Genomic DNA, 24696 nt, shown 5'->3' on the forward strand with positions numbered 1-24696 from the left:
ATTTTTAAAGATCTAGTGGGGTAACTTCCTGTATGTAAAACCAATATGAGAAGGTTCATATTTCATCCTTGGTGGATAAGATTTTAATCATTCCAATTTGAGTTTTTTTTTTGTTAAGCTTTTGTTTTGGTATCGTGTTTCAAATGAAGATTGATTAAAAATTATTATTTTTATTTAAAATATATATATATATATTGTTCAATTTGTATGTGCTCACTAAATACTTTCATTTAAAATGTCAAAATAAGCCAATATGCTTTAAGAAATAATAACATCAAATATATTTAATATTTATTTTCTTTCCTCCATTTCACTAGCTAGCTTTAATGAAAGAAAAGAAAAAAATATGATTATTTTACGATAAAATTATTTTTATTCAATATATTATATTGAAGTTTATTCATTGATTTTAATGAAAATATTTAACAAATACATGCAAATTGAAATTGAAGGAAATATTTGAATATCACTTACAATGATAGATGGATTTAGGAGTGACATTATTTGTTGTCCATTATGTTTGAGATAAAAATGATAAAATCAAAAGGTATTAATTAATTATTATTTTTTTGATTTACGTGGGTGTCCGGGCCAGCTTGCGCGCACCACGACTAATCCCACGCCCCACTGAACACCCTGCAAACCCAGTGGACATGTAAAGCACCGTGGGGGTGACAGACATGCACATGAGGACTCGAACCCAGGAGCAGCACGAGAAGACAAGCCCCTCCTACCGCCAGGCCAAGACCCCTACCGCCAGGTATTAATTTATAATGGGATAACGTGTCAAGGACTACATTGTGATTTTCCAAAGACTTTTGCATAATAATTTCATCTAATTTATTTTAATTTCCCAAGAGTTTATCTCATGGGAAAAAAAAAAAACCACCATCTTTTATTTTCTATTACCTTTGAATTTTCATTTCTCTATTCCCTTCCAAACATACCCTACAAGCAGGAATAACAACTTAATCTGAATCAAATGACTACCGATCCAAATATATCTAAATGAGTGGTTATTTTTTAAACTCTGTGGATAATAAATAGAATATGAATATTATCAATTTTAATTTAAAATCCACCCAAAACTAATCTAAAATATATATTTATAATATATAAATATACTTATAGAATATTTATTTTTTTAATACAATATGATATACACATACCTTAATATTAACATAAAACACATATGTATGAATAATATTTATCATTTTATGATTTAATATACAAATACATATTTCAAATATATATTAACTATTTAGTTTTTATAAATTAATAATAAAATAATAAATACATATTGAATATCTGAAACTTGATATAAATTTTTTATCAGATAAATAATAAATAAAATATAAATATCAAAAAGTTTAACCCGTAGGTACACATGGCATCCTCGCTGCAAGTGTTTTTTAATGGCAATAGCAATTTATCTTCTTTTTTTTACCTCTCTATTTTTGAAGTAAAAAATGAAAACATGGGCTAAAGGCCCATTGAAAGCCTACTTGATGGGCTGAACAAATAGAGATAAAGTCATGCACGAGTATCATGCCTAGGTTAGGCTAGTAGATCATTCCCAGCCCGTAAATGTTAAAAATAGTATTTTACATTTTAATCCCTAATCCATTTGTAAGAAGTTATTTTGGTATTTATATTTAACATTTCATACAAATAAGTCCTTAATTGGAACATATTGGACCAAAATGGACGGACACCTGCTTTTTACCCAGCCCATTACCATCCTTCTTTGTGACTGGTTGGACATCACAGTTTGTCATTTCTAAGAATCATTCCTCATGGAGACCCTTAGGAGAAGGAAGTGCGAGCCAAAACCCTATCCAAAATTCGTCTTTACTAATATATCAGCCCCTATTTATATATATATATATATAGTATGTATGTGTATGTATGTATGTGTATGTATCTACACACACGCGCACACATGCTAAGCCCAGATAAAAAAAATCCAACCTTAAAGACATTTATATTAGATCCAAGGCCCATCAAGACAATTCAACGGGCCCACTTAATTACCAAGACCAAAAAGAGCCCAGGCCTAATTAACAGCTAGAAGTCTAGAACCCTATACACACCACTTTACTTGTTGCAAATGGGGCTGTCATCGCATGTTAAGTTTTTTTCAACATAGTTGTTAAAACTAGTCAAGCCCAATTCATAGATCTGAAAAATAATTGATCAATTAAATTGAAAAAGATGTTGATTTCATAGCACCTACGTTGATTCGATTCAATTGGGTTGATTCATGACTAGATGAACCCTAATTCATTGATTTGAAAGGCATATTCCATGTAAGAAAGATAATGTTTCAACCATCGCCATCTTTTTGAATTTCAATCATGAGTAGTTGAGCCTCCAATCCAATCCACGTGTCCAGATTTTAATCGATATCTTTTCCACCTCTTTTGACGTAATTGCAGCTCATCACTTCGCCTTTTCCCGAAGCAACCCCGTACACTTGTCATCTTTCTTTTGGACCGTGTACTGAGATAGTGCGACGTCGTTGTAGTCGAGTAGAAATATTAGTTGCTAAAATTAATACCACGTCAGTGTGTTTATTTTTGTCTTTAAAATGTGTTTTTAAAATTTTTTAATTTTTACTTTAATTTTTTATATAGTTTTAAATCGTTTTAATCTTTTAATATTAAAAATAAATTATGTGGTGGGTTACATCACTTGCAAAAGCCGTAACAGGTCAAAATCACAGGCCTATCCTATTGTGTATACTGACGTTGGTGGTAGGCATTGACCAACCGCCCAAATACCATCGTTCCTTTCACCACCACCGTCCATCAAACTCAGGCCAAACCAAACAATCTTATCACCGTTGATTCTCCTGACGACTCAGCTCATGTCACGTTAATACCCCCACAAAGCCGCCACCAATAAAATATTCGTGTTTGTCAGAGCAATGCTTCCTGTCAGTTCCCCAGACCAGTTGACCTGCGTTTTGAAGGTCCACCTGGAATTAATTATGGTTTTTTTTTTTATGACTTATCATATTTAAAACAGATAATATCATTATTATTAAAAAAATAACTAGGGGGAGCAAGACTTATTAGATCGTGAATTATTTTAGTGTAATGATGTTTTTGCTCCTGACAACCAAGTAAGAGTAAATTTAAAGGTAAAAAGGTCTTTTCATGGGGTTTAATTGATATATCAAAAATAAATGGCGTAAATTGTTTTTTTAATATTTTAATTGCATAATAAATTTACTAATTTATGACTAACCAGGGCTTCATGGGTAAAAAAGTCTTTTATATTTTAATTTATTTTGTTTTTTAATTTAATCTCTAAGTATTTTCTTTCATTTATTTTTTTATTAGATTTAATTTTTATTGTTTTGATTGTTATTTGTTTAGTTTTTTCTTAACTTTTTATGATTGAGAATTTCTTATTTTTTTTTGTCTAGGCGCATGGGTTAATCATCATCTCATGACTTGAGTCACTGGTTTTGAATATTAACCCGATTTGAGTGCAACCTTTTTTAAAGTATTTTTTTAAAAAATTATTATTTTTTTATCAATTTTATCATTTGACGTTGAGTTATTGAATTTTGAGATTCAAGATTTGTTTTGTTTTCCTTTTTATGGGGATATCCCGATCTTATATTCTGAGTAATGAATTAATCGTGTTAACATGTGTTTATTCAGGTTTTTTTTCTCAATATTTTATTTTGAAATTGATTTTTTTTAACTTTCATCATTTTACATTAAATTATTGGCTCTTGAGATTTGTGGTTTTTTTCGTTTTTCTTTATGTGGGGTTATCCGAGTTAGTCAAGTTAACGCAGGTAGACTCGAGTGTTTTTTGGGCACTTTTTTTATTGATTTAACTTCAATTTTTTTTCAATGTTATTTTTTTATTTTAATTTTTTGTATCCCAATCTCATTTTACAGGTAGCGGGTTAGTAAAGTTAACCCGTGTTAACTCAAGTTTTGTCTTTGATGTTTTTTTTTAATTATTTTTTTTCAATTTCATCCTTTAATATTATATTATCGAACCTTGAACTTGACTCGGATTGAGTTTGTTTTTGAATCATTTGAAAAATCAATCTAGTCAAACTTAAATGACCCGACGAGTCAATTCATGACTTATGTGACCGGTCAAAATCCCAATAATACTCGTTTAACAAATTTTTTAAATTATTCAAAAGTAATTCATTTTTGTTTTTTAATTTTTATCTAAAACAATACTATTTTATTAAAAAACAAATAAACACAAGTAAACTTATCCAACCCATTATCTTGAACCTTGGACCAGATCATGGAACCAGTCTATCTAATAACTATGCCACCAACAACAGCAAAGAAACATACCATGAAGGGGGGAAAAACAATTCAGCTTTGGTCATGTGAAATTTTTGTGGCCATTAAGCACATATCACTCGCCAAATTTTCTGAAAGCACGGACCTTGAAGTTTATTTTAGGACAACATATGACCATAGAAATCAAATTTATATTACTGTAGATAGGCCTCAATAATTGATGGTAAAGCAGGAATATTGATGATTTTGTAGCGAGGAAACCCTCCTTCCTCTAATAATTTCTTCCATTCAAGTTCAGTCCTCTCTTTTCCACCTGTGCTGTGTGCAAACATCACTAGATCAGACACCATTCCCATATCACCAAATTGGTCATTTCCTTCTGGTTGCAGAACAATCTCCACTAAAATCAGCTTTCCTGTCTTCTCAGGCATTGCTTTCCGACAGTTTTTTAATATCTTTACACAGTCTTCATCTCCCCAATCATGCAATACCCACTGAATTAAGAGAAGAAACAAGATGTTAGACAAGACAGCAACATGAAAATTGCACTAAAGGGACGCTTAAATACCTTCATAAAAATTGAATCAGCATTAGGTATGGCCTCAAAAAAATTGCCTCCAACATGTGACACCCCATTATATGCTGGTGCTGCGGCCACAACATGTGGTAAATCAAAGTTTATGCCTTTGATGTGAGGATAGGCTTTGACAATCTCAGCTAAATTTCCTCCTGTACCACCTCCAACATCCACCAACGTCTCAACATCATCAAAACCACCTTTATAATGGGATACAACTGCCCTCATAATGATCTTTGCAGTACATGCCAAGGCATCATTGAAAATCTTGTTGAATTCAGGATTTTGGGAGGCCAAGTCCCAAATTTCACAACCATGAGCTTTCTTGAAAGCTATGCCACCTTCTTTGACACATTGGCTGAGGTAATGCCATGGTGCTAGTTGCCATGGATAGTTTTGCATCAGAACCATTGGAGCAAGGCTTACCTCCGAGTCACGTAATAGCCATTTTGAACTGTCGGTTAGACCATAGAGAGTCTCTCCTCCATCAGATGGATTGTGTTGTGTGAAGACTCGTTTGCGGACCAGAAATCTCATGATTCGAGCAAGGTAGGGAATGTCAACACAAGGTGAGTCAATTCCTGAACACCCCCCCCCCCCCCCAACCCAAAAATAAATAAAAAAATAAAATGAGATGGACGACTATAAAATTATTCTGAGTGGAAAAAACGAGTGGAAATTGCAAAGAACCTGAAGCTATCTGGTTCAAAGTGACTGGACCACCAAGAGAATTTATGATGTCTGCTATGCCTAGCTCTATCGCACACTTCAACGCCATAGATTCTGCGAAGCCAAACATGAGCTGCCATACTTCTACTTGGCCTCTCAGTAATGTCTCTTCGTCTAATGATCCCATTCTCTCTGCCAACACTTGCTAAACTTTTTCCTCTCCACTTAAAGCTTGGAGATGAGGGGAATATTTATAAGAAAAATGGTGTATCAGGTAAACATTAACTCACAAAACTTGGATAAAAATAAAATGTGATAAACTTTCAGAATTTGTTTTTTCCTAGTGTCGCTTTGAGGCAAGATTTTCAACTTCTGCATCTGACCCACTAGTTAATTTTATTTGAAATGTAATTTAATTGCTATCAATCAACGTCTGCCACATAGTATTGAGTAGATTTTGACCTGAGAGGATTAAAAGCCCTACCAAACTTTTTTATTGTTGATTTGGCTAAATTCTTATACATATCAAACATACTACAGGGATATATAATGAATTGCGTGAGGCATTTAACAATGTATGATTTAAGTAAATATAATCTGAAAATATTCTGAAATGACGTTGCGTGACTCACTGAAAATGGTTTAAAATCATGTCCGGTTTATTTTTTACGTTTCAAAAAATTTTTAAAAAATTTTTAAATTTTATTTTATCTTTTTATTTGCTTCAAATTAATATTTTTTTGATCTTTTTAGATTATTTTGATGCCCTAATATCAAAAATAATTTTTAAAAAATAAAAAAAATATTATTTTAATACATGTATAAGTAAAAAGTATTTTAAAAAGCAATCGCAACCACACTCTAAACTCAAAGTCCTTTTTATCCCTATTTTACTTAATTTTATATATTCATATTTAATTTACTAAGAATTGAGCTACATCTTCTTTTTTTTTTATTTTGAAAAAGAGTTTTTTTCTTTAGGTTATTATTGTCACTTTTTTTTTTATTTAGTTTATTTGATGCTAATGCCTTTTTTTTTATCATCTAATTAATACAACCAAAATCACATATTTTTTTAAAAAATATTTTTATAGTACTCGAATATTATATTTGACAAAAAAAGAAAAATCTGGCCAATTGAGAAGTGCAGGGCCAAAACTAGCAATACATAATCGTGCTAAATCCAGGTATAATTAGTATTTTTTTTATAACGAAGGTCATATCGCTACGTCAAGTATGATTTTGGGAAAGGTTATATGATATCAAATAAAAAATAATGATAAAAGTGACATTATTTAAGACTTGCTATCTCAGATTAAGGGAAAAAAAACACAGAAAAAGGGTAGATGACTTTGCATTTGTCTTACTATTTCTAGCTTCACAATTTATGTATATAGATAAATGATATTAAGTAGTTCATAATTCTTCAAAACAATGTATTGTTTCCTGAAATAGTTTGATTGAGAGTTCCACACACACACACACATATATATATATTAACTTTATTAGAATTTTAAATAAAGTGGGATTAAAACTTGAGACTTCACCCAACTTATTTATGATGGAAAATCACATTAATAATAACATGAGGAGACATAACTTAGAGGAGAAATTGTATAGTATTAAAAAATAACGAATCATATTTTATATATGTAGTAATTTTTCTTAATAAAATAGAATTGAATTATAGTGTTTTAGTTTATTTATTTTTAATGAAAATTAAAGATTCAATTAACCTAATGTACAAATTAAATTAAAACACCATAGGATGATCCAAACGATCATACGCAAGTTCAGAATCTTCGGGCACAAATTCATTTTATATTATATTACAATATATTAATTTAGCCAACGTGTACGGATAGCTTCCGACCTTAGCTCAGTTGGCAGAGCGGAGGACTGTAGTGGGTGAAATCCAAATAGCCATCCTTAGGTCGCTGGTTCGAATCCGGCAGGTCGGAAACTTCCTTTTTGTTTTTTGAATGACAAGTCGGTCATGTTCTGATAAGGCCCATTGGCCATTACCTTACCTTAGGTGTTTAGACTTTAAAGTTTAAACCCACTGCTCATAATGCATAGGTTAACCACGGCCCATTTTTCATTTATTTTTAACATGTGGAGTAATTATCTTTTTTTTTTCTTTACTTGACTAGAATTATTTTTATTTTAATCCAATTTTTTTTACACCATCAAATCCCATTAACTTTATTTTATTTAAAATAATAATAATAAAAATTTATAACTAATAAGCTAAAACTAGGTTCAAATAAAGCTTTGACTAGCCAAAAATAGACGCAAGAAATATCCATTCTATCTAATTTTAAGATATTTTTTATCCCATTATTTTAAAAAGATTTAATAGATACAATAAATAATAAAAAAATTTCAAGTGGTATGCTAACGTGGCTCAAAATATAAAAAATAGTTTCATGTTCTTCCACGACAACCATAAATTTGTTACTCTGGATACGCCTCAATGACAGACGGCAAAGCAGGAATGTTAATGATTTTGTAGCGTGGGAAGCCTCCTTCTTCCAATAATTTCTTTCATTCCGGCTCAGTTCTCTGTTTTCCACCGTTGGTATGAGTAAGCATCGCCAGGTCAAAAACAAGTCCCATATCGACAAATTGATTGTTATCATTAGGCTGAAGTGCTATTCCCGTTAAAATAAGCTTTCCAGTTTTATTTGCAATTGCTTTTTGCTGCAATTTTGACACAATTTTCATCTCCCCAATCATGCAATATCCACTACAAAAACAAGAAAATAAAATTATTGTATCTTTATTTGTGAGAAAAAAAAATGGAATGAAGAATCATCATCAACATATATGAATGCTTCGCATTTTTTAGTTTGATAATAAGGGTTTTATCAAATCAGTTTTTATTTCAATTAACTCAAAATTAAGAGTTTTAAGATTTGAAATCGAAAGGTGAATAAATAAAACAAATAAAAACAATACAAGAAAAACAACAAATAAAAACAAATAATATCATCATATAAAAATTTTAATTCAAGATTTTATTATTTACTATTTCACTTGTTGAAATATAAACTAAACAACTATATTTATACTAGTTTTAGATCTATTTAAAAAAAACAAAAAATCTCAATTAATAATTATAGAATTATTTTAGAGATTACTAAACTAAAACAACTCAAGCCTTGATATGAGTTTACTCTCAGATTAATTAAGTTTTAAATCTATGATTAAAAGTTGGTAGCCTCATCTCTTTTTGTTGCTTATGCTCCTTGTCTCTTTTGTTCTTCTTTCATTTTGCATCCTTGATCCTCAAAACCAGATTGATTTTGCATCCTAAAGGGAAGTTGGTTTTTTGACATAAGAAAAAGAAGATGAAGAAGAAGAATAGGCTCCCCTATCATGAAATGAGGGAATCTAGTCTCTTATATTAGAAGATTTTACTGACGGTTTTATCAATGAATAATTAAATATTAATAATTTTAACCATTCCAAAAATTTTCAATTTAAATTTTCATAAACTTTTAAATATTACCGATAAATTTTTAATCCGTCGATGAATCCGTCTATAATATTTAATATAAATTTTTAATTTAATCAAAAATTTTCAGTAACCCGTCGAACAACACCGACGACTTTTCAATTAGTCGGTGATTTCATCTGTAAAAAACAATAATTAATAGTGCAATTGAGAAGTGAGCAATTCTAGAACTCTGTGAAAAATATTGATGGAATTTCCCGCTAGTGATTAACTTTATAATTGACATGATGAACAATGTTAGAGAGAAGTGAATAGTTTATCAACGAGTTTACGGACGGATCTTACTTACGGTATTAATAACGTTGGTAATCCCGTCGGCATAAATAACATGTCATTGTATTTTTTGACTTTGTTTTAATTCTTTTTTTTTTCCTATAATTCCCTCGATATATATCAATGTAATAATTTCGTTGGTAAAATCCACTACAATTTACCGGCAAAAACATTCCATCAATATTTTCTTTAGTATTTATCAATTTTATGGTAGTCATAAACATTTTCAGATTATATTTACTCAAATCATTCATTGTTAATTCATTATATATCTCTATAGTATGTTTGATATGTATAAGAATCTAAACAAATCGACAATAAAAAGTTTGGCAGGGCTTTTAATCCTCTCATGTCCAAATCTAATCAATATTTGCTATCTGGTAGACGTTGATTAATAACAATTGAAAGCAGATTTCAAATAAACTAGTGGGTCACAGAAGTTCAAAATCTTCAGATATGACGATCACAAATTGTGGCCCAAATTCATTTTATTGTAAATTATATTACATAGCTTTAGCCAACGTGCATGAATTAACATCCGACCTTAGCTCAGTTGGCAGAGCGGAGGACTGTAGTGGGTGAAATCCAAATAGCCATCCTTAGGTCGCTGGTTCGAATCCGGCAGGTCGGAAACTCCCTTTTAGTTTTTTGAATGACAAGTCGGTCATGATCTGATAAGGCCCATTGGCCATTATCTTACCTTAGGCCGTCAGACTTTAAACCCACTGCTCATGATGCAGAGGTTAACCACGGCCCATTTTTCATTTATTTTTAACATGTGGAGTAGTTATCTATTTTTTTTTCTTCACTTGACTAGAATTGTTTTTATTTTAATCCAATTTTTATAAACGATCAAGTCCCATTAACTTTATTTTATCTAAAATTATTAGCTAAAACTAGGTTCAAATAAAGTTTTGACTAACCAAAAATAGACGCAACTAAAACTTCAAGACCTTTTTTTAGTGTTATCTGATTAATGGAATTACATTATCTATTCTATGAAATTTTAAAAGATTTTCTATCCTATTATTTTAAAAAGATTTTAATAGATACAAGAAATAGTGAGATTTTAGGTAAAAATATTTTTATTATTTTTGATGAGTTCTAATTTAAAGAAAACTAATTTTTTTAGATGCCAATGTCATTAAATAAACAAAAAAAAATCTCTTTAATTATCTTCCGTAGGGTACGTATGAGAAATAAAATTTTCACAACTCCATAACCACGTACCTACTTGGTGTGATTGGTAGAGGATCATGTGTGGGAGATTGGTGTTCATGTTGAGAATGTATCGTTACAAAGCATGGAATAATGTTAAATACCTTGGATAAAGTTCTTGCAATGGAGGAAGGGAAATGAGGATATATAGCTCTCAACAATTTTATTGCTTTCTCTGATCTAGTGGTGAATACTAAAATGTACGTAGTTAAACCAATAATATATTAATTTTGAGTTTTCAGCCTACCTATTTCTTGAAGTTCAAGTAATAATATAATTTTATCTCATATCTCCTTAAGAAAAAAATATCCTCCTGGTGGCATCATTTGCTATTATCTTTCGTACATTTAAAAGTGTTTTTTAAAATGATTTTTATTTAAAAAAATATTAAATTAGATTTTTATTTAAGAATTATTGCAATTGATATCATGAGTCCTTTTAAGCCAAAATATTAATGATATGAAAACAAAACCCAAAGTGGTTGTTCTCAGTAAAGAGTTGCACTTTTTTTCTTGAGTCAATTATGTTGTTAGGGGAAAAACCATTTTGGTCACATATATGATGTTAATATGCTCCACCAAAGGTAGAGAGAGTTTCATATATGGTTTGCTATCTTGAGTAAACTGTTTTATAAAAGACTTTATTTATCTGAGAGGTGTGTTATAAGATAATGATTTATTTTTTATTTTTTTTATATAAAAAAACTGAAACTATAAATTATATTTTATTGTATTGTCATATGATTGGAAATTATGATTTCAGTTGGTAGTTTGGTTGGGTTAATAGTGGATCCCATCTCAATCACTAGATAATTTTTTTTTTTTTTATTGTGGAATAGCATAGTTGTTGGTAGGGGTAATTATTTTTTATTCGGTTCGGTTTTTATAAAAAAGGTAATCAAACCGATTTTAAAAAAAATCGAAACCAAACCGAAACTAGGTCAAACCGACCGGTTTCGGTTCGGTTTGGTTTTTTAGGGTGAAAACCGGTTCAAACTTGTTTGACTTGGTTTTGCCTTGATTTTTTTCTGGTTTTTTCGGTTTCGGTTCGGTTTTTTTGGTTTTTTGCTTATAAAACCGAAACCGAACCGAACCGAACCGACTGGTTTTTTTAAAATTTTAATCGGTTTAATCAGTTTTTTTTGTTTGTTTTTTCAATTATTTTTTTTCTAATTTTCTCAATTTAATTATTTTTTTAATTTTTTTACTTAACCGTAGTTGTTGGCTCATGTAAAACAAAGGCGTGGGGTTTTTTTTTCTTTGTTATCGTCTTGTCTATTTGGAATGATAGGAATATTCTGATCTTTAATGTGCTAATAAGTGATTGGGATGATGTTTACTATTCACTTTTTCACCAAGTTGCAATTTGAGTAAAATATGAGACATTGTTTTGAAACCCGGCCCGATTTAACGGGTTGATCCGGAACCCGACCAACTAGAGCTGCAATCGGGCCGAGTTGAAGAAAAAATAAAGGAATGAAAAACCCGATGTGACCCGGTCAAAACCCAGTTGCAACCCGTTGATTTTTTTTTTTACTAAAATGACGTTATTTTAATTGAAAAAAATTGACCCAGTGACCCGGTCAAAATCCAATGACCTGATCAAAACCTGGTAACCTGGGCCTTGAACTGAACCGGATCTGAAAACTATGGTACCAGGTCCGATTTAATATGTTCTTCCAGTTGCCTTGTTATGTTGTTTAATAACACAAGACTGAAAAATCATTCATCTTAGATACCTCCTTTTTTAGGAATGCTGAAAAGGAATGTTAATGCTTCTTTAAATGGTAGTCTAGATCCATCAAGAATTGGTAAAGTTCTGAGAAATATTGAAAGGAAATTTCTTTATATTTCTCTTGCACTACAGGTAACATAAACTCTAATGAAGCCGATGTTCTAGCAATTCAAAAATCACTACTTTTTTGTACTGATTGCAACTATGCTACTTCAAATCAATGGGTTGTGGAATCTAATTCTTACAATGCTATTACTTGGATTAAAGGTGAAAACATCATGTGGCATTTGCAAGGTGAATTTAATGATATCTTCAATGCATGTAATATGCTTTCTTCTATGTAATTTTAGCATATTTTTAGAGAGAAGAATCATGTTACGGATCATTTAGTAAAACAAAGAGTTTTGAGACTGGCTGATTTATTATAGCTTTTATCAAGAGTTTATTTTAGTATGAATTTGCTCTGAGGTTATTTATTTTGTAAATATATTTTTTAAACAATCTATTATGTTGTATTCTTCTCTTTGTTTAAGCTAGGATCGTATTGGCCTTGACAATTGATTAATAAATCTCCGTATTTCATTAGAAAAAACAAAGTTTAGGATCAAAACATAAAATTATAAGACTTTAATGATCAAATAATGTGTAAATTAAATATTTAGGGATTAAATTGAAGTATTTCATGCCTTTTTAACATTGGGCTCAGTTTTTTTTCCAATGTTCTTTGAATTTCTCTTTTAACAATACTTGAATTTTAATTTTTCAAAATTTATCTAGAATTATTCTTGAGCATTTCGCATGTGAAGTGAAAAAATATCGACACATGAAACTATTCTAAGATAACTTTAAATGATGGGATTGAAAAAAAAAGTTTGATAATAGAAATGAAAAAAAAAATTACTGTAAAAATAAACAAATAGTATTGCAATATTCACCTCTCCTGATCTTTTAGTTTACGAGATAGAAGATCAGTTAAATTGAACTTTTAGGCTCAAAATGGAAAGGAAACGAAGGCCCATGTTAACAGGCCACAAATAAAACTAATTTCAATAACAAATTCCATGCCCATAATGGTATGCTGGGTGATAGCATAATTTTAAAATCCAGCTGACTTGTGGGTTGTTCCGGCCAACCTGGTTAATCTGGGAATGGAATTGACAGGTTAACTCAGTAAAATTTAGTTAAAAACTCGGTTATAACCCATTAATTTTTGTTTTTTATACTAAAACGATGTCGTTTTGATTAAAAAAATTGATCTGAATGACCCGGTCAAAACTTGAAACCCAGACCTTGAATCAGGTCGGGTCTTAAAGCTATGTTTATAGCATCACCATGAAAAAAAAAAGTTACTCTGTAAATTTCTTTTGCTAAGTCCAAGTATAACACCGGAATTTGATAAAGTGTTCTTCGTTTGGCAGAAACATAATATTGTTTCCGTTCCTTGAGAAAACATTCAAAGGTTGTTGTTCATTTCGAATTTTGAGATGGGAACTTAATATGTTGGAGGGATATGTTACAACCAACAAAAGTTCAAATATACACTAGTTCAAGATGTCATCAATTTATTCTTGTAAATAAAGGAAAAGCTGTATTTCTTCCCATAATCAAGGGAGTTAAATCAAAAGTTATTTTACAATCTTCCCATAATCAAGGCCATTTATTATCTATCTAATATATAACTTCATGGAACAGTGAATTTTGTTGATCAGATTTCTACAATGTAGCCGAATATGAAAAATTCAGGGAAATGTTTAGTTTCTAGCAAATTATAAACAAGCACTATATTAGAAAATAATAAATTGAAATGCTAGCAAATAATAATATCAATGACCTCGTAATGATGAAGGAAGCTGATTGACTCTCTGATTACACAAATAAAGGCATGTCTACAATAGAAAGGTAAAATTGGGGAAAATGAGAGGGAAAAAAAACAAAAACACGGGTACCTAAATCTACTAGTTAGACAAAGTTAAACATTTGGTAAGTTAAGTCATGGGAGAGGGTACATTTTAACAAAAAAAGAAAGAAAAAGGGAGTCATGGCTCATGGGACAGGATAAGACTTGTTATGACACATGCATTTATAAGCCATGGGACAGGTCTCAGCCTCTTCAAGTGAAGCACAAATAAAGCTGACCATTACTAGTCTACATGGTGAGCATGACCCACATGCATGAGAACAATCAGGCAAGCTTGATCCAGCAATTTGGACAGTATCGCCCCTTCTCTTTGCTGGCCATCTTTCCCTGTAGAAATTGGGTTGTGCCACAGTCCCATCTTTAATTCGAGACCGTGTCGAATGGTGGTGCCCATGGTCTGTTCAGCATCAAAGGAACAATATCAGTATCAATAGAAACCCTAGCAAAAAGGGAAAAGAATCGATCGAAGTCTCACTTCCAAAATGTATCAAGAACTAACAGCATAATTTTCACACGTAAGTTTGAACCGCTCCCTTATATATATTTAAAAAGAAATGAAGCAAAAGGAGAAAACGTCGAGAGGTTCATACGTGTTCGTGGCCTGCCTATGTGCCTCGCGGAAATGGCCGTAGGAAGACAAATGAGAGCAATGACCAATGCTGCAACAAAAATCTTCATGGCTTTGGTATGCTTTAATGGCGTGTTACTCTTTTCTTTGAGCAAGCTAGCTAATTATTGGAGAACTTGAGTGTTGGAAGAAAATTCGAGACAAAGGTGTGAGAGTGGAAGTGTGGGAGCACAGGAATATATAAAGAGGTGGGCAAAAGGATAGTATTGAAGCAAGTCACAGGCAAGAGTGTGTGCCGAAGCAGTGTGACAAGAGAGGGTCACATGAAAAGGGTTGCACGACGCAGGTTTGCTAACAACAGTCACATGACTCAAGCCTTAGCATGTGTGTGGTTCCATGGACAAAAAATTAAGGTGATACATGTAGAATGGAACTTATGGGAGGATTAACTGAATTCAAGTGCTCTTTCTACGTGACTTTCTGACTAATGTACTTAGGGCATAATTGCTTACATAGCCATAAATGCTTGGAGGGATTTTCAAATTTTACTGAATCTATCTCTGAAAAGCTTAAGGCCATATTGTAGGAGCTAATAAATTAGAAACTGTAGATGTAATGTGACTGCCATTAATGTGCTTCTACATTTATATGCTTGAGTTTGGACCACCCCGAAGCTATTTAATTCCAAGAAAATTTGATACCTTGTTCTATACAAATATTGGCCTATCCATATTAGAGTATCTACAAATTACTCAAGAGAACATGTCCAACACCCTATATATAGTCAATAGTTTTAGAAGATCAATAGTTAATTAATTACCATAGATTTGTGATTGATGGCCCAATTTCTCCAATTAATTTTTGGTTAATTTGTACATGGTTGCTTACTAGTAAATGGGACCAATAAAACTCATTTATTTTCCATTTTCTGCACGAAACTATTCTATGGGCTGACCGCCGACTACACAAATAACTAAGCTAGATGGTCGAAAGTGAAGAGGAAGACAAATAATGTGGTGCATGGAAGTTGACTCTCCTTATTTTTAGCAATAAATGAATGTAAGTACTTTTAACTTAGTGATTAATATTTCCGGGAAAGAGACAACATAAAAGACATGTTTTTATATATTTTTTATTTTAAAAACATATAAATTTACTTTAAAATAATTTTAAAAACAAATTTATTTTATATCATTGCTTATAATTTCCCTGTAGGCCTAGTTATTATTGAAGTTCCATCTATTTTTATCAACATTCTCTAAAATTAATTTCTTTCATATGAATCGATCAAATATATTTTATTTCTCATTACCTCCATTTCTTTGTACAATAACCAAGTAGTATTGTGTAATTTATGCATGCATTACTGCTATGATGAGGTCTATTAGGCGTACAGAAAGAATAAATCCAGTAGTTTTTTTTTAAAGTTTAATATGAGTGTTCGAGCTAATTTACATATACTTCAATTAATTTTATAAATTCTAAAATTAAAAATCATATAAATAATTATTATAAATCTAGTTGTTTTGTTAGCTAGAGAAGATTATCCTATGCATGTTCAGCCTATCAAATTCTTAATGGGTCATACATAAATGGCTGTAACCTTAACTTACATCGTCCTTGTTGTCGGGAAGCCTAAAGGGTCAGCTAAACAGAATGCACATTTGGTATAAAAATGCTGTACTTTCACACCAGTATAGATATGCTGACCAAATATAGATGCGCTGGTGAGTTGAAGAATGATAAAAGTTTGTTTTTTATAATATTTTTTATTTGAAAATATATTAAAAATATATATTTTTAATTTTTTTAAATTATTTTTAACATTAATACATTAAAAAAATATTAATTTAAAATAAAAAAATTATATTTTTTTTAAAACACTTTTAAAATATAAAAATAAACAACCCTAAATAAATCTAGGATGGAACTCAAATTTGAATCTTTAGACTGAATAATTCTTTTTCTTACATCTGACCATCTATTGAATGTTTTGCCTTTTTCTTTGAGTTAATTATAATTTCACACTTATAGCTTGACATCATTAATTAACTAATTTTCATAGTTTTAAAAATTATAGTTATCAAGACAGGTTATAAAGTCTAGCCCGGTCTAAGGTCTAACCCGATTATTATTATAGTTTCAACCATAGTTATCGGATTAAGTTTGGGATTGAACCAGACTCAAGTCTCAAGTTAATCAAGTTAATTTATGGACTATGGAATTGACTTAGATTTATCATAAAATAACTTTGTTTTAACAAAAAAAAAATTATTGGACTTGATTCAGCCAAGTCTTGTCTAGTTTTGGCTAGGTCAACTAGGTCACGAGTTATCCTACAAGGTTACTCAGATTTGACCGAATTAATGGTCTAAACAAGTCAAAAGCAAACTTGATGTGTACCAAATTCCAAGTTAGCAGGTTACCGAGTGAACCTGATGAGCTAGGCGTGTTTGATAAGTATGCAGAAACATTATCTTTAACCTTTATATTTTGAAATTTATTTGTTACTTAATCCTTTTGTGAGTTGAAGTTCTTCTCCAAATTAATTATTATCTATTTTTTATTTTATTTAAAAAAAATGATTGAAATAAGAGAAGTAGGTAGGATAGAAATTTGATTCGAACACAAGGCATTATTTTAAAAAGAAACAATTTAATTGAGGATGGTCAATGCTCGTCAAAAAAACTATTTAGTTGGATTTCATACCCCAATAAGTAATTAATTACTTTCAATAAGCTACAAGGATTGGGTTATTGTTATAATTATTATTAGGGAAAATTATTCTCATACTCCTAATATTCAAGTGTGGTAACACTTTACCATCATCTTTTACAAAATCACCAATTTTCAACCACTATATACTAGATTTACTACCATTCCCTCTGAAATCACCACAAGAACTGACCCACCAACTTCTGTCTTCGATTCTAACTTCCTTTAACCATGCTTACCACCATTGAAACCACCCAAAACAGACCCACCACCGTGCCATTAATTCAAACCATCTTTAACCATACCCGCCACGCCATAGGTCGTTGTCATTTTAAGAACATTATTTTATTTTATTATGAATTAAGGTAGTGGTATTTTGACTTAGAATTTAATCCTGGATTTATATTGCGACGATGGAAGAGAGAGTTTCAATATATTTCTCTATTACTAAGATCTTGTTCTAAAGAGAGAGGGGATGAAGAAAGAGAGTGGATGTTCATTATAAAGAAAGAGAAGAGTGGAGATACGGGGAAGGAAGAGGAGAAAATAGCAGAAAAAGAAGAAAGCGAAGAAAAAATAAAGAAGAGGGAAAGGGTAAAAAAAAGTTAGGTTTTTTTTAGTACTTTAGTCGAGATATGAATCTAGATTTATTCGAATAGGTAGTGTGATAATAATAATTTTTTATAATGTTTTTGTTTAAAAATATATAAAAATAATATTTTTTTTTAAAAAAATTATTTTTGATATTAGTATATTAAAATTATCTTAAAACACTAAAAATAAATAAAATTTGAAGAAAAAAATTAAAAATTTGTTTTAAAATGTTTTTAAAAGTAAAAAAAAAAAAGGTGCTCCCAATGTTGAATTTTATGTAAAATATAATTTTTTTTAAAATAAAAATACAGTGTTACCGCACTGGAAATTTAGAGTAATTTTATAAATTTTATTATTCTTTCCCAAACCCAAATACAAATTGAGCTCACAAAAGATGAGCACGACCAAACTGAAGAGCACGTTAACTTAGAGGCAGGCCCACTTAAAAAGTCAGAAATAAAGCCAATATCCAGCTACAAAGGCCGAATCATAGCACGGTAATGGCCGAAATCAGTAGACCCAGGGGTGAGCAACAAATAAAAAACCAATTAAATCAAGAAAATAAAAAATATATATAACTAAAAAAACCAAATCATAAAAAAAAAATTGATTAGAATTTTTTTAAAAGAATTTAGTTTAGTTTAATTTCATTTTTAAAAATAAAAACAAAACCAAACCGGACTAGTTTAAATCAGGTTAAAAAACCTATGACTATAAATACTTAAGTTAATTTTATTCTCACCCTAATAATACCTACTCCCTTGGAGACTCTTTTCATTTTTCTTACTTTCTCAACTCTAAAGTAATTAATATGATGTAACTAATTATTTTTTAAATATTATAAAATTTATTTTAATTATTTTATTCTATTCAAAATCAAATCAAATAAAAAATATTTATCCCTACTAAAAATTTTCCCCGACTTCCAATGACAAAAAATAACCTAAAATCCAATATCATTGAATTTCTTTTTTTTTTAAATAAGATAAAAATATATTTAATGAGATCACAATAATTTTATGATATCTAGAGAATAACTATTTAAGATTTATTTTTTAAAAATAGAAAGATATAATTAGAAAAAAAACTTAAATAAAAATACTCCTATAATTTTTTATGTCTCTCCTTTTTTTTTTAAGTGAATTCAATGGATTAATTAATATGCTGTCATTGATTACTTTACGAATATAAAATTTTTTTCATATTTTTTTATATAAAAAATATTAGAAACTTGAAAAGAAATTATAAAATATTCTTTTTAAGAAATGTTAATAAATATTTTTTATATTTTCCCATCATAACTATAACTAATATTATATATTAAAATATATAAGTATAAAATTATTAAATAGCCACAATGTATTTATCTCTTACTTGTATAAAAACCATATTATATGAAAATATCAATGATATCCACATAAAAATTCACAAAAAAATTTATTATGATAGATTCTACTAATTTAGTGGGAGTCCTTAAACATTTATTAATTTAGTGGGAGTCCTTAAACATTTATCTAGTCTTGTTACTATCTTGTTTCTCTTGAAAGACATGTCGTCTGCGTGATCGCTGCCTAACTGCTCTGTTACAGTTGCAACTACCAATGACAAACAAAAAGGTCTTTCTATTGTTTGGACGTAGAACTCGAAGACCCAAAACAAAAGCCCTCTCTTTCAAATCCCAGCATCATATCATTTCATCAAACACAAAGCCTGTATTTTTCATCACAGATTTCTCTTATCACAGGTGGGTTTGTGCTTGCCTTTCTATCTTTTAATCTTGCTTGCATTTTGTTGTTCGTACATGTGTGTGAAATGAATGATGGTCTGGGATTTTGGTGTTTGTTAAAATGCCTATGTGAACTTGCAAGATGATGACTTTTTTGGGTTTTAGTCTTTGATGCTTGTAGATATTTGGAAAATGTGCAGTATAGTTTGAGTGTGGAGATGAGTTTTGAATAATTTGGTGATTTATTTGATGTTTTGATTGTAAATCACTGAGTTTTTTGCATTAGATATGTAGTTATGCATTTTGGTGATGCCTGGAAATTCTTGTAGTCAAAACGTAAGATCCTTGGAAATGTTAAAGTTTGAAGCTTGATATACTGTATCTTTGGATTTGATGATGCATTAGTGGCAATTGTTTCATTTCTATAAAAAAAAGTTCTGGTCTTTCTGTGTTGGGATGTTTAAGAAATACTAAGGACTAATATGAAAGAAAATCAACACAGCATAGAACCTTCACAGGTTTCCAGTAGTGTAGCCAGTAAAACCTCCTGGTCTTGTGCTAGAACCGCTTGTTCCATAATTCTGCAATGCAGAGTTGTGGTGGATTAATGGAGTTGAGCTGTGGGATGTGTGTGTTTCTAAATGTTTATCTTCTGTTCATTTTCTTATTGCTTTCATGTTTACATTTATGATGGGGTTTTCTTATCCATTTCCTTAAATTCATGTTTTGTTGGTCTGCAAGTGAGCATTGCGTCTTTCAAGTGGAGTTGAATGGACTTTGTAAATTCTCTGTAGCAAAACAACTGGATGGAATTCTGATCTATACAATGTCATCCAAGTGGACACAGGCACCGTTGGTTGACAACATTTAGATATATTACAGCAGCTGCTACTCAGGCAAATAAATCAAAAGAGAAAAGAGTCCTTTTTTTTCCCTCTTCATTTGAATCGAAGAATAACCCAGAAAAAATAAAAATGATAGAGCAATCTCTTTCAAAACCTTCATTCTCATTGTCAATTCCCATCCCTAAAGCCCCTAAATCCAAATCCTCCTTTTTTGGCTCCTATTCAAAAATTCGATGTGAATCTGTTGATTATCCCTCTTTGACAAAAATTGATGCAAAACACCCACAAAATTCTACCACTATCAATAATGGCTCTTCATCATCAGCGTCTGTGGATTTGAAGAACAAGGAGAAGGGCCCATACCCATATCCAGGAGGTGGAAAGATGGGGCCATACACCGGGAGGGATCCCAATGAGAAGAAGCCAGAGTGGTTGAGGCAGAGAGCTCCTCAAGGAGAACGATTTGAAGAGGTAAAAGAATCTATCTCTCGCTTGAATCTCAACACTGTTTGCCAAGAAGCGCAATGCCCCAATATTGGAGAGTGTTGGAATGGAGGCGGGGATGGTATTGCAACAGCAACTATTATGGTTTTGGGTGATACTTGTACCCGTGGATGTAGATTTTGTGCTGTTAAAACCAGCAGAACCCCTCCTCCTCCTGACCCCATGGAGCCACTTAACACTGCTTTGGCTATTGCAAGTTGGGGGTGAGTTTGTTTCTTAGAATTAACTATGGAAATATTGTTTCTGTACTGTTTGCAAGTATGTTTTAGATTATCAAATGAAAAGCTTTTTTTTTTCATCTCAAAATACCATTTCCTTCAATATGTAAGAAGAAATGAAAAGATAGACAGTAGTTCATACTGTAGTGTTCAACTTGCTTTAAGCATCGAACTAATCTAGTATGTTTCTTCTTTCCCAATTTAGTGTGGATTACATTGTTATAACAAGTGTAGATCGTGATGATCTACCGGATGGGGGAAGTGGCCATTTTGCTCAAACTGTTCGAGCTATGAAGGTTTGTATGTTATCGGGCTTACTTTATGGATGTCATGCTCCTATTTACTGTTGCAGAGTATATGAATCACATATTGGATTCTGTACACCTTTTCTGCAGGAACTGAAGCCAGAGATCATGGTTGAATGCTTAACTTCTGATTTCCGTGGTGACCTAAAGGCTGTAGATACTCTGGTACATTCAGGATTGGATGTGTTTGCCCACAATGTTGAGACTGTTAAACGCCTCCAACGAATTGTTAGAGATCCCCGAGCTGGGTGAGTGCCTGTTTATTGCTTCTGTACAAGCACAAAACATGGATCTGTCTGCATCATATCAGTTGTTTTGTGTTTTGAGGCTTACCAGCCATGGTTGTATTTGATGATCAGTTTATAGTATTTGAATACAAAAGACAAAAGCTGAAACAAATCGAAAATTTCTGGTGGTTTGTTCTAGGCTATTTCTGACTTTACACATGATGCAAATTTTAAACAATATTTAGTATTATATAACATTCACGATTATCGCCAAGTAAAGCTGATGGAGAATTAAGGGCAACAATGGGAGTTGGTATTTATTTGTTTAGGAATTTTAATATTTTATGATTATACTAGTTTTTATTATTTAGGAAAACCAATAAGTCTTAATTCTATAATGAAACTAAAATCCTAATTAAACTATCAAATAATAAATACCAATTCCCATTTTAAATAAAATAATCTAGAATAATCATAAAATATTTAAATTCCTAAACAAATAAATACCGTCTCCCATTGTTGCCCTTCATTCTCCATCAAAAGCATACATATACAGATGATACATAAAGGTATTCTATTATTTGTTGAGAACGGGACAAAATTTGCATGAATAAACCAAATCCAGGCTTGGTGTACTCATAGCAAGAAATCTTATGCAGATTGGTCTTTCTTTCAAGAAAACTTGTCGTGAATGCTAATTTTGATTCTTATTTTAAGAATGGGAAATGCAGGTATGAACAGAGTTTATCAGTTTTGAAACATGCAAAAGTCAGTAAGAAGGGAATGATAACAAAAACTTCTATAATGTTGGGTCTGGGAGAAACTGATGATGAGGTGAAGGAAGCCATGACTGATTTAAGGGCTATAGATGTTGATATTCTAACATTTGGACAGTACTTACAGGTAAAATTATGTGCCACTATGCTCTTATGCTATTTAGCTCGAGTAATTTACGTCTTATGCCTAGAATTGGGCCTCTGCTTTCTTAATTATGTTAAACTCTTAAAGCTTGCCATAGTCTTGTGTTTTACTGCCTGAATGATTCTCATATTGCCAAAAGATGGTTTCAGTTCAACTCTGCCAAGGCATTTGTTGCCTTGTCGTGTTATATGGTGGTGCTATATTTATTTGACTCTTGTAGCCTTAGCTCTCAATATGAAACTGCTTATCTTTTGCAGCCCACTCCATTGCATTTAACGGTTAAGGAGTATGTTTCACCTGAGAAGTTTGCTTATTGGAAGGAATATGGAGAGTCTATTGGATTCCGTTATGTGGCTAGTGGACCTCTGGTAAGTTCTTTGATAACTATTTACGTTGGAGGTTATAGATGTCAGCATTGTTGTTCTTACACGAACAACAAATGGGAAGACAGGCTAATTGTTAGTGTTATAATTTGTAAATGCAGCCCTGTTCAAATCCATTTGTGTTCATTAAAATCCTGTTGGGTCTAAATTTCAGTCTGCTTCTATAATAAAAGCTTTGCAAACCTATGCATGGTTTTGCTTCAAATTCAATGTTTTACTAGCTGCGCTTGAGTTCCTTTAGTTGTTTCCAAGACACTCTATCGACCCTTTTAAATTTACCTACAAGAGCTTTCGATTTTATTTTCCAGGTTCGATCGTCTTACAGAGCAGGGGAACTCTTTGTCAAGACAATGGTGAAAGAAAGTGCTAAAGAAGCTGCTGCCATATCCTAGTCACCTCCTGTAGTCCTTTTTATCATTCCATCTTGATGGCCATGGAACAACAGCAACAGCAACTTTACGTCACAAGCAACTGGCTTTGGGACAAACTGTATCAGATATACAAGGTTGAGTTTTCGTTCTCTTGGTTTTTTATTTGCCAGTGGTAAGTTTTACTGGCGATAGTTAGTCATACCGTGAATTGATCTATTTATTTTTTCCTTCCATTCTTGTTGTAACTACTCTTTTTCTTTTTTTTTTTCCCAAGAAAACCCAAAGCATGGTTAATTGATATGGTCAAAAACAAAATAAAGTTGAAGACCACAAGTTTATTATTCCTGTGAGCATCACTATTTTCTTCCTGCAAATAAACAAAGCAAATACAATTGTTCACGTGTTACCCTTTGGAAAGATTCTTAAAGAGAACTAGATAGTTTAAAGGAAAAGAGCGAATTCACTCCACGAATCGGTTCAAGTCCGGGACTGAGATCGTTTTAGGGAGATGATTTCTGCTGCAGAGAGCCCAGATTGCTGCATGTTAGAGATTCGTCTTTTTTTTTTTTTTTATAAATTTATTGCAAGCTATATTAATTCCACCATCTCTGAATTTTCGAACAGGTTCAAATAATATTAAATTTAGAATGATTACAACAGGTCAGTGAAAGTCAATCTAGAATGATAATGTTTTCATTTTTTTTAAGTTAAAATAATATATTTTTTTAAAAAAACCAAATTAAATTTTAGTTGATTAAGTTGATTAAGTTTAAGTCACTTGGGTTTGAATGAATCAAATTCCATTTATTTTTTTTAATCCTCACTCAAGCTAGATTCTAGCATGGTGAGGTTTCGACTTAGACTGAGTTTAATATGTTTTAAAAATTGTGATTTTTGACTAAATTAAGTTCTATTAATTTTTTTAATCCCGGATTTTAAAAAATTCAGGTACATGCTCGGAAGAAAGTGAATTTTCAACAAAAAAAAGGTTAAAAAATTATAATTTTTTTGATGTATATTTTGTGAGAGGTGGGAAGTCAAGGAATGTGGAACTAGATGTATCATATGATATTGCTGCGACGTTGCAGTTCTTGCTTAGCATGGTTCAAATCCTTATAGGA

The 24696-nt window shown here is 31.2% G+C and overlaps 3 protein-coding genes and 2 non-coding genes across 8 annotated transcripts; 3 read left to right on the forward strand and 2 right to left on the reverse strand.

Moving 5' to 3' along the window:
- Positions 1-4236: 4236 nt before the first annotated feature.
- On the reverse strand, positions 4237-5845 carry LOC133668239 (desmethylxanthohumol 6'-O-methyltransferase-like). Its single transcript, XM_062088012.1, has 3 exons — positions 5557-5845; positions 4858-5447; positions 4237-4783 (listed from the first exon to the last, which is right to left on the reverse strand). Exons 1-3 carry the CDS (start codon positions 5720-5722, stop codon positions 4484-4486), a joined length of 1056 nt encoding a protein of 351 aa, XP_061943996.1. The 5' UTR covers positions 5723-5845; the 3' UTR covers positions 4237-4483.
- Positions 5846-7403: 1558 nt separating this feature from the next.
- TRNAY-GUA (transfer RNA tyrosine (anticodon GUA)) lies at positions 7404-7496 on the forward strand. The gene is made up of 2 exons: positions 7404-7440; positions 7461-7496. It is a non-coding gene; the product is annotated as a tRNA-Tyr (tRNA).
- A 2370-nt stretch (positions 7497-9866) lies between these two features.
- TRNAY-GUA (transfer RNA tyrosine (anticodon GUA)) lies at positions 9867-9959 on the forward strand. Its single transcript has 2 exons — positions 9867-9903; positions 9924-9959. It is a non-coding gene; the product is annotated as a tRNA-Tyr (tRNA).
- Positions 9960-14072: 4113 nt separating this feature from the next.
- On the reverse strand, positions 14073-14957 carry LOC133667848 (protein EPIDERMAL PATTERNING FACTOR 1-like). Its single transcript, XM_062087529.1, has 2 exons — positions 14789-14957; positions 14073-14595 (listed from the first exon to the last, which is right to left on the reverse strand). The coding sequence occupies exons 1-2, from the start codon at positions 14874-14876 to the stop codon at positions 14324-14326; spliced, it is 360 nt and encodes a 119-aa protein (XP_061943513.1). The 5' UTR covers positions 14877-14957; the 3' UTR covers positions 14073-14323.
- A 4681-nt stretch (positions 14958-19638) lies between these two features.
- LOC133706348 (lipoyl synthase 2, chloroplastic) lies at positions 19639-23911 on the forward strand. Of its 4 annotated transcripts, none has more exons than XM_062131867.1 (7): positions 19651-19819; positions 20543-21353; positions 21574-21664; positions 21764-21921; positions 22632-22803; positions 23079-23189; positions 23513-23911. In XM_062131867.1, the coding sequence occupies exons 2-7, from the start codon at positions 20776-20778 to the stop codon at positions 23594-23596; spliced, it is 1194 nt and encodes a 397-aa protein (XP_061987851.1). In that variant the 5' UTR covers positions 19651-19819; positions 20543-20775; the 3' UTR covers positions 23597-23911. The 4 variants fall into 4 exon arrangements, with proteins under 4 accessions (XP_061987852.1, XP_061987851.1, XP_061987850.1 ...); XM_062131866.1 differs by having other exon boundaries at positions 20596-21353; XM_062131865.1 differs by having other exon boundaries at positions 20649-21353.
- The last annotated feature ends 785 nt before the right edge of the window (positions 23912-24696 follow it).

Source organism: Populus nigra, chromosome 11, assembly GCF_951802175.1.
Source record: "Populus nigra chromosome 11, ddPopNigr1.1, whole genome shotgun sequence".
Classification (NCBI taxonomy): domain Eukaryota; kingdom Viridiplantae; phylum Streptophyta; class Magnoliopsida; order Malpighiales; family Salicaceae; genus Populus; species Populus nigra.

Coding starts and splice junctions, on each gene's coding strand:
- LOC133667848 (XM_062087529.1), bottom strand. CDS start 14,876: ATGAAGATTTTTGTTGCAGCATTGGTCATTGCTCTCATTTGTCTTCCT. Junction 14,596..14,788: donor CATAGGCAGGCCACGAACAC/GTATGAACCTCT, acceptor GATGCTGAACAG/ACCATGGGCACCACCATTCG.
- LOC133668239 (XM_062088012.1), bottom strand. CDS start 5,722: ATGGGATCATTAGACGAAGAGACATTACTGAGAGGCCAAGTAGAAGTA. Junction 5,448..5,556: donor TTTGAACCAGATAGCTTCAG/GTTCTTTGCAAT, acceptor GGGGGTGTTCAG/GAATTGACTCACCTTGTGTT. Junction 4,784..4,857: donor CTGATTCAATTTTTATGAAG/GTATTTAAGCGT, acceptor CTCTTAATTCAG/TGGGTATTGCATGATTGGGG.
- LOC133706348 (XM_062131865.1), top strand. CDS start 19,677: ATGACAAACAAAAAGGTCTTTCTATTGTTTGGACGTAGAACTCGAAGA. Junction 19,820..20,648: donor ACAGATTTCTCTTATCACAG/GTGGGTTTGTGC, acceptor AAGTGGACACAG/GCACCGTTGGTTGACAACAT. Junction 21,665..21,763: donor AAACTGTTCGAGCTATGAAG/GTTTGTATGTTA, acceptor CCTTTTCTGCAG/GAACTGAAGCCAGAGATCAT.